The sequence below is a fragment of the Ammodytes marinus genome (assembly GCF_949987685.1).
Source record: "Ammodytes marinus genome assembly, chromosome: 19".
NCBI lineage: Eukaryota > Metazoa > Chordata > Actinopteri > Uranoscopiformes > Ammodytidae > Ammodytes > Ammodytes marinus.
The window spans coordinates 7,692,501-7,701,898 of NC_137223.1; the positions used below are offsets into that span (position 1 = coordinate 7,692,501).

Consider the following 9,398-nt stretch of genomic DNA (forward strand, 5'->3'; position numbering starts at 1 on the left):
AAGAGGTTAATGTTTCAGTTTCAAGTGCACAATAATGCCTATAACACTCTGGAATGAACAAGCCTGCATAAACTGGATTAGTTTCTCTCCTCATCAACAGTTCTGCAGTAGCTTCTGGTGATCATGAACATCCTACCAGCCCTGGGTGTCCTGCTGCTGGCTGTACCTGCTTTCACTGTGAGTCTCACTTTTAACAACAATTCTTAAAGTTGTACCAATTCTATGTCAATGTCAGTGTGGCCTTTTTTAATTGCAAGTGCAGCCAAGAACATTGTGTTCAAAATCTCACCATAAAAAAAAGAGACAAACGTTTTACTTTTCTCACACATGTGTTATACGTTATGCAACTTTGTGGGGGGGCGGTTTGTGGTTAGATTTTCCAGCTTCTATTTTAGTGTCTCTAGTATGCTCTTAGTGTGTGTTGGTGGTTAGTGGTGGGATGTGATATGGAGTGTGTGTGAGAGAGAACTATGTGTTCCTGAGGCTGAGCCAGGAGGCATTATTTTTTTTTGTTTTTTTTTCAGGTGATACAGCCAACCCTTGACTTCTGGGGAGAGTTCGGAGCCTACGGGCCCTGCAGTCGCACCTGTGGCACAGGAGTGGCTACCAAAACCAGGAAATGTATGACATCGAGGTAGGACTACGGACAAATCCAAAAGGCCATTAAACAAGAATGAAATATTTGACTTGCATGCAAATACCATTCTTTCCCCTCTCTCTCTCTCTTGCAGGACAGATGGAGGACATAACTGCGTCGGATCTTCTAAGTCCTTCCAAACCTGTAATACAAATGTAATAATCCCTAAACAGTTTGTCACCTATTTAAACATTATATCCGCCCACAAACTGCGCTGATGTATCTTAAAATATGCCAAGGAAGGAACCCAACATGTTGTGTCATTGCAGGCATGTCCAGTTGGATCCAAGGACTTCAGGGAGGTGCAGTGCTCTATGTATGACAGAATGAACTTTCAGGGCAAACCCAGAACATGGGTGCCTTATTACGGAGGTATGAGGTCCACTATAAACTGTGGATGAGTCTATGGTGAAATAAATATATAAATGAGTTCTGTGATCAGATAATTAGTATGGTTCTATCTGTGCCGTAGCATCCAATCCATGTGAGTTGAACTGTGTCCCAAGAGGAGAGAACTTCCACTACCGACACAGAGTTGCAGTGGTGGACGGGACGCCGTGCTTTGTGGGCAACACGGATATCTGTGTGGATGGCCTCTGCAGGGTGGGACATATCTACATTATAATGACTATTACATCTGTAGAATATCATTAAACCGACGTTCCCTGTTGCACATTGAGTAGTTCAGAGGCTTCCTTCAGAGTCGTTCTAACATTCATTGTTGATATGTTATCGATCAAAAGCATCACTTCTCAAGACCTTTCATATTGAAAAGTTTGATATTGTTTTTTATCTCTCTCCAGATACTGGTCCACAGGGAGTTCATGGGCTTGGATACCGACACTAATTCCGTACACTCTCCCACTCCTGTTGCTGTTGCTCCTCAACCAAGGGAGACGCTCACACACATCTACAAGACTGGCGTCTATGGCGAGTGCTCTGCCACCTGCAGTGGAGGCATGCAGTATCGCACCGTTCAGTGCTGGGTTCAGGACCCAATGAACCCCCGTGTGGTGGAGGAGTCTTACTGCATCACCCAGCGCCTGCTTAGGCCACATAGCCAGCAGGCCTGCAACATGCAACCCTGTGCTGCCGAGTACAGCGTCTCCAGCTTCAGCGTGGTTTGTATTTCACAACCCAGAACTTGACTATTACATTTTGACTGCTATACATGCAGGCGAAAGCATACTGCCTCACAGTGCAAAAATACACGTGTAGCTTTTTCTGTATTTTGAATTGTCCAAAAGGGGTGGAAAAACACGCAGCATGTTTTTAAAGTCATTAGAAAATGCTGAGGTTTATGGACAGTGTTATACAATTCTGAAAGTTTCACTGTAACATCAACTACTGGTATGACATGGAGGCTACCAATGGTCTTGACTGTGGTCTCAATGTTTTATGATCATTATGCTTATAGGTATCAAAATCAATTACAAAATGATACATTTATGTTCAAAGGTGTAATCAAAGCGTTGTGCGTTGTGAATTTGAATATATTTGCGTGTGATTGTCAGTGCTCAGTGACGTGTGGGGAAGGCCAGCAGACCAGGGAGGTGCTATGCGTGGGGGGCCGAGGTGAACGTCTGGATGACCTATCCTGTAGTGGACGGGCCAAACCTGCTGCAGTCCAGACCTGCCGTAGACCTGCGTGTCACACACACATCACCTGGCACGTGACAGACTTCGGACTGGTAGGTGAAATGGAAAAATACCAAACACTTTTATCTTTCCATCTATCTTTCCATCTATCTTTCCATCTATCTATCTATCTATCTATCTATCTATCTATCTATCTATCTATCTATCTATCTATCTATCTATCTATCTATCTATCTATCTATCTATCTATCTATCTATCTATCTATCTATCTATCTATCTATCTATCCATCCATCCATCCATCCATCCATCCATCCATCCATCCATCCATCCATCCATCCATCCATCCATCCATCCATCCATCCATCCATCCATCCATCCATCCATCCATCCATCCATCCATCCATCCATCCATCCATCCATCCATCCATCCATCCATCCATCCATCCATCCATCCATCCATCCATCCATCCATCCATCCATCCATCCATCCATCTATCCATCCATCTATCTATCTATCTATCTATCTATCTATCTATCTATCTATCTATCTATCTATCTATCTATCTATCTATCTATCTATCTATCTATCTATCTATCTATCTATCTATCTATCTATCTATCTATCTTCTCTATTCTATTCTATCACCCTCTCCCGTCTTGTGTCTGCAGTGCACTAGAAGCTGCAGCGGTGGTGTGAGGGAGAGGAGGGTGGGCTGTTTCGATACTGATTTGAACCCGTACCCAGAGGTCCGGTGTGGAGCAGCCAGCAAACCCCTCTCAGTGGAGACATGCAACTCACAGCCCTGCCCCAGAGCACAACGTGAGCCAAATCTGAACCCCTTACACACTCTTTAGCTTTGATTATGTACGTATGTGCTAGTGTGTATTTAATCAGTGTAATCTCTCTCTTTAGTGGTCCCAAGCATGCAGGACCCGAGGGCACATGAAAACATTGTGAGAGGTTTTGTGCCCCATGTTCCAGGAGACCCTTCAGGTATGTACTGTAGAGCATGTGAGGGTTGTTTTCTTTAATTATTATTGTATTTCTTTGCATGTTTGAACATGCTAATAGTGTCTAGTCAAGAAGACATACAAATAATTTAGAGAAAGAATACGCAACTACTAATTTGAGCTAAATCTTAGTATGATTATTATTTTTTTTTTTATAAAGATATTTTTGGGCATTTTTCATGCTTTATTTATAGTGCAGAGAGACAGGTGAAATGGGGCAGAGAGGGGAGTGACATGCAGAGAACGACCGCGGGAAGGAATCGAACCCGGGTCTGCTGCTGGGCCCGGCCCGGGGGGGGGGGCGCCCTACCTACTGAGCTAAGGGCGCCCCCCTAGTATGATTATTTTTTACTAAAGGTATTCTCGGGCAGTAAAGAAAATGTTCCCATATGTAAAAATTTTTGCTGTCTAGACTGTGATTGCCTTGCTTTCTTGTCTGGCGTTCCCAAACACAAAGGCCAACGTGTCTCTTTGAATACCGAAACAACCGAATGTCATTTTTAGACTGTAAAAAAAATATATCTTCCCGGACTTTGCTACTAAATTTAATCCTAAACCTTCAAAAAAAGGATGAACATATATTTGCACAGTTCTATGTAGAGCACATGTAGTGGTATGCTTGTTTGACCATGTCTGTGTCTGTATTTATTTGCTTCAGCTACCAGGCAATATACAAACAACTACCCCCCCGTGATTGGGCCGCACTGTGCGCAGTCAACCCACGGCTGCTGTCCCGACGGCCATACCACTGCAATGGGGCCCAGGAATGAGGGCTGCTCTGAAGATGACTGTGTTCGCACCAGGTAAATTATATTCAAGAATTGGATATTGGCTCAATATATAGTGTTTCCAACTAAGAAAATAGATACATATTAGCTCTCTTCTTTAGGTATGGCTGTTGTTTGGACGGGGTGACTCCAGCTCAAGGTTTCGGAAGGGTTGGATGTCCCGTGTATCAGAGAGCTGTGGTAGGATTCACATCTCTTTCCCATCTTGATTCAATACGTTCATTAAAGTGTGCAAACAATGCAGATATAATATCATTATTTTTCCTTCTTTTTCCCATTGCAGGTCACACAACCTCCTACCCCACCATCCACTGGTAACGTGTGCTTCCTCCCTCGTGACGATGGCCCCTGTGATACATGGATGGTCCGCACCTACTATGACTCAGGCACTGGCAAGTGTACCGACTTCTGGTACGGAGGCTGCCAGGGCAATGCCAATAACTTTTTGTCCCTGGAAATATGCCAAAGAAAGTGTGGGTCTGTGGTACCTAGCGGAGGGACCCCAAGGAGAGGGTCAACTAGGCCTGCTCAGAGGGCAAGGGCCTAACAATGCTCACCATTATTACGTCCTAATCCTGGGATACAGTAACCAAAGTGCAGTCTCTATGAATCTAATCATATGACATTTGAGGCCGCACAATTTGAACATACAGCTCCGGAAAAAATTAAGATCAGTCTGGATTTTTTTTTTAAATCTTCATCTCTACATTACTTAATGGAAATGCTCTTAATGACAATATTCTTATTGTGAATTTCTTGCAAAAGTTGTCAGTGGTGTATAGTATAAAACCAAAATGTTCATTCTACTCAAACATATAAATAGTGAAACGAGAGACAATGAACATTTGGAGTGGTCTCTTTTTTCAAGAACTGTTTATGAAGACAACCAAAAAGGTGATTTGTCAAACCAACCACATTGTACCTTTCATTTAAACATCAGACACTACATACAAATGTATCTGCTGTAGATAGCCTCACATTATTATCTGACATGATCCCAGCACATGGTTTTGATTTATTTTATGACCTTATCGATTTCTGGCATTTTATTTGTTATTCTCAATGTATTCATTCACATATTTTGTAATAAATCTGGACTCAAATAAAAATGTCAAATGTTAATCCGAATTAAATTATAAACCATATCAATACATTTTCAGCTATAATCTGATTAACCTTGAAAAAAAACTGGTGTGGTTTATGTTTGTCTCATTCTGCTCTTGCAATGCAATTGTGATGTTACTTGTGATTTAACTTATTTTAAGTATTTAAGTATTTTAATTTCAAGTACTGAGGTAAGATATGACAAACCAAATACTGGGGTGATTCTCATTTTATGTTATTTTAAACTTTAAGGAGAAACATTTTCTTACTCCACTTCATTTATTTGACTGCTCTTGCTACTATATGGATACGGGATTAACACAGATCACACATGGTCATCTTGAAATATGAGGCATTGTTATACAAAAACTACAAAACAACTGGACCAGCTACAACACTCAAATGTTATATACACATTGATGTAAAGTAATAATAATGCAATAATATGTGTACGTAAAGCCAATGAGTAAAGAATGTAAAGTACTAGTAGTAGTATTAGTATACAGTACTTGTAATAGAGTTTTTACTAAATGTAAAGGATATAAATACATTTTCCACCACAGATTTTATTTTCTAATATATGTGATAAATAACATTGATCCTGTTTTTTTTGTAGTCAGACATTAATTTAGCAATTACAACTTTATTTTGAAAGGCTTTATGACCAGCTTGAAAGGTGAGGTTTCGTAAACAATTCAACAGCCTTACCAGCTACAATTTATATCGACATAAGAAATACAATCTTGTATTTTTAAGGTCAGACTTTTATTTTGGAACAACTTTTATTTTATTTTGAAGGGGACTTTACAACCGGAAATATATATTTTTCATTTCCCCTGCATATTTTTCCTCAAACAGTTAGCATACATCTCACGGCGCACTGAGAAGCAAGAAACAACTAGCCGACTTTTTGCGGTTTTACATCCACAATAAAAAGACAGGGTCTGCGGTCGGCACAACCATGGTAAGAGTGTTTTGTTTTACGGTTCAAGAGGTACAAACTCGCAGGACTGATGTTTGAACCCTCAAAGCTAAGCTAAAAAGCTACGAGGCTAACGTCTACTACTCTTGTCAAACATGTATTTTGTATAAATTCCTCTGTTGCTATTAACATGTAGTTCAACGTTAATGCTGAACTAACTGTGTCTGTTATAGAACATATGAAATGGGTTGTTTTGTGAAAGATAAGCCTATATGTTAGCATCATATTCTTTGACATTTTGCAAAATAACCACCGTTTACCTCCTGTTTTAACACGTAATCCCTTCTGACAGAGGAACACATACTGCGTGCCAATAAATCAGGTCATATGGTGTTATCATAATGGGTTGGCATTATTGTGTGTATTTAATATTATTGTTGATATTGTTTACAGTCGCACACAATTTTGCTCGTCCAACCAACCAAGAGACCCGAGGGCCGCACATATGCTGACTATGAGTCAGTCAATGAATGTATGGAAGGTGAGTCTCAAGCTGTTTGCAAATGGAAATTGTGTCCTTATTCATTTGTCCTTTGGTGTGATAAGTTTACAATTAAACTGTATTCTTTGATTACCACTATTGGCAGCTATACAATTTTTTTTTCAACACTGAACTCATTTAGTTTAGCTAAAAGGATTGTAATAGCTTCCTGTCATCATTGAGAGTGAGCTCACTAAATATATTATTTGTCTCTTAAAGACCAGATGATCAACGACTACACCAAGGTTTCTGTGGGTCCTTTTAAAAACTCTAAAATCCATCATGAAATGTAGGCCTTACAAATTAAGAAACGTCTTAAATACACCTTTGACAGGTCTTAAACCGTAGGATTATGAAGTTAAAGTCACATTAATAAAGTAGCTTTAATATCAATTTCTCTATTAAATGTGTGTTTGGCAAACATTTATATTGAGCCCAGCGACCCATGGCTGATAGAAAAAAAACTGAAAAGTGTTGCCTTTTAAGCCTGGCCATACACAACATGTTTTTAAAGCTATTTTATACTCAGTTATTGTGTTTAAGGTTGATAAAACATTTACACTTAATGATTATTGGTCTTAAATATTATAAATGATGAGGTTCGGTGTTGCATTTTAAGCAGGAAGCCTATTTATTTTTACCAATTGATCCATTCTTATAACAACCAAAGGTTTGGGGCAGCTGGATCCACCCCCGAAAAAACTCAAAGAAACATACTCTATTTTGATGCTATTTTGTGCATTCTGGCACCTTATCCACATAATAAAAAGTATGTCTTTGATTTTTAGTAATTTCCCTTAACATCCACAAACCCCAGAAATATATAAATACATTTATAAAAAAAACTAAAACAAATCCTCGCCACTAGGTTCCCGTGCAATCATCATAGCTATTTAAATTAAAAAAAAGTTTCTCCTGTCTCGCTCCCTATTGTGAAATATGTAGTGTTGTTATGGTATTTCTCTCCGGATAAAGGCTCATTTATGCTCCAATTCCGTGCGTAAATAGAGACGTACGTTTAAAACGTTATATCCGTCAATGCCCTCATACTTCCATGCGTCCTTTATGTTGGAATCGACATTTAACAAATCAACCATTAGTGGGCAGCAGCGCCGCTCAGAGTAAAAAGTTACTCGGATAGGAAGAAGAAGAGTCAAACAGTGAATCAACTGGAATAAATATTTTATAATAGGTCCATGGAAGAAACAGCTTTAGCGATATAGGCTACTACCGTAGCGATGGAAGAGGCTTAACTAGAGGCTATATTATAGACAGCGGGGGTCTGTGAGGACATCACTTCTCTATTGCTGCCGTCAGCCTCCCGTCTAGCTGACATTCTTCCCCGTGCGATCCCCGCTCATGCTGCTCTGTTGTAGTTGTATGTCTCTGTGCCCCGGCCGTGTAACTTCATAGATAGATAAATGTGTAGGCTATGTAATTTCGTACCAACTCACAAAAACCTCTCCTCAAAAGTTAAGACATTTTCTAAAGTATTATGTCTTTCGTTTGTGTTTGTAAACAAATGTACAGTAAGTGAAAGTGAACTGTTGGCTATGCGCCCCCCCATGATCTTCGGTAGTAATGCTCCGTTCTGTCCGTTTGGTACGCATCCACAAGCTTGCAGGATACGTGCAGAAATACGGATGTAATGTTCGCAGAGTACGGACAGAAGGCTCCATCCGTATGCGTATGTAACGTAGAGCATAAATGAGCCTTTACCTGGTTCCATCGTTGTGGAAGTTGCAATCTACGCTAGTGAAGCATCTGTATCCCTTGTATCTTTTTTCTTCTGGTTCACTGAACGGCTTCCATTCAGCATGTCCTAAACCTCTCTTCCAGGTGTTTGCAAAATGTACGAAGAGCATCTTAAGAGGATGAATCCAAACAGTCCCTCCATCACTTATGACATTAGTCAGTTGTTTGACTTCATTGACGACTTGGCAGATCTGAGCTGTCTCGTGTAAGTGTGTTTAGGCATATATATATATATACACATTGATTTAAATAAAGCAATCCTTGCATTGAATGTGTTGATAGCTAATTCAAAAATATAACTTTGTTTTCTATACAGTTACAGAGCGGACACTCAAACATACCAACCATATAACAAAGACTGGATCAAGGAGAAGATCTATGTCCTGCTGCGGCGTCAGGCTCAGCAGGCAGCCAAGTAAATGCATCAGTAAGGAGTCATCCTGCTACACACACTTTGAAGGAGTTTACATTGGGAAAGGATGGAGATTGGAAGAAAAGGAGTGAAGTCCGAACTTTTGGCCTTTATTTACAGACTGAGAAATGCTTGGCAGCATACATGTGTTTGTAATTTGTTACATCATGGTGAATGGGGATAATGGCTGAAACGGATAACTTATTGATGGAGAGGGATCCCTGCTTTGAGAAAATGCTTGCCAAGCTAAATAAAAAAATAAAAGTTTGTTAAATTAAGTTCCCCTTAATGTTATGTGATGTTTTTTTTAAACTGGGCAGTTGGTTTCAAACACACTTTGGATTTCAAATGCAGGTAACTTATTTTTGAATTATAATAATAATGTCTGCAGACTGATTATCCTGACCCCAGAGGATTTATGTTCAACATTTCGTCTGTTATTATTATTGCTACTGTAGACTACATTCATAATGTCAAATGCTGTTTTTGTAAACGTTTTTTTTTTTTTTGCGTAGCATCTGGTTTCATCTATGCCTGTTGCTGTGTTCTTTGATTGAAGCAAAATAAATGATTGTTTTCTGACTTGTCTTCTCTTGCATGTATACCATTTAATACAACGAGGAATAC

At 39.7% G+C, this 9,398-nt stretch overlaps 2 protein-coding genes across 3 annotated transcripts in view; both read left to right on the forward strand.

Annotated features, from left to right (window-relative positions):
- The window catches only part of paplnb (papilin b, proteoglycan-like sulfated glycoprotein), a 5,622-nt gene extending 440 nt beyond the window's left edge, over positions 1-5,182 (forward strand). The window contains exons 2-13 of one of the 2 annotated variants that reach the window (XM_080048264.1): positions 101-177; positions 525-634; positions 732-792; positions 907-1,009; positions 1,110-1,240; positions 1,441-1,758; positions 2,152-2,328; positions 2,908-3,058; positions 3,152-3,232; positions 3,908-4,052; positions 4,139-4,217; positions 4,321-5,182. In XM_080048264.1, coding sequence (XP_079904390.1) covers positions 124-177; positions 525-634; positions 732-792; positions 907-1,009; positions 1,110-1,240; positions 1,441-1,758; positions 2,152-2,328; positions 2,908-3,058; positions 3,152-3,232; positions 3,908-4,052; positions 4,139-4,217; positions 4,321-4,584 — 1,674 coding nt within the window. In that variant the 5' untranslated portion in view covers positions 101-123 and the 3' untranslated portion in view covers positions 4,585-5,182. Of the gene's footprint in view, positions 1-81; positions 178-524; positions 635-731; positions 793-906; positions 1,010-1,109; positions 1,241-1,440; positions 1,759-2,151; positions 2,329-2,907; positions 3,059-3,151; positions 3,233-3,907; positions 4,053-4,138; positions 4,218-4,320 lie in introns of both variants that reach the window. The other variant, XM_080048265.1, reaches the window with a different exon arrangement.
- A 131-nt stretch (positions 5,183-5,313) lies between these two features.
- Positions 5,314-9,353, forward strand: erh (ERH mRNA splicing and mitosis factor). Its single transcript, XM_080048266.1, has 4 exons — positions 5,314-6,105; positions 6,517-6,604; positions 8,444-8,564; positions 8,676-9,353. The coding sequence occupies exons 1-4, from the start codon at positions 6,103-6,105 to the stop codon at positions 8,776-8,778; spliced, it is 315 nt and encodes a 104-aa protein (XP_079904392.1). The 5' UTR covers positions 5,314-6,102; the 3' UTR covers positions 8,779-9,353.
- The last annotated feature ends 45 nt before the right edge of the window (positions 9,354-9,398 follow it).

Bases quoted from the DNA above. Each gene is read 5' to 3' on its own strand.
- erh (XM_080048266.1), top strand. The intron at 6,605-8,443 runs GTGAGTCTCAAG...CCTCTCTTCCAG, and splicing joins AGTCAATGAATGTATGGAAG to GTGTTTGCAAAATGTACGAA. The intron at 8,565-8,675 runs GTAAGTGTGTTT...TTTTCTATACAG, and splicing joins GCAGATCTGAGCTGTCTCGT to TTACAGAGCGGACACTCAAA.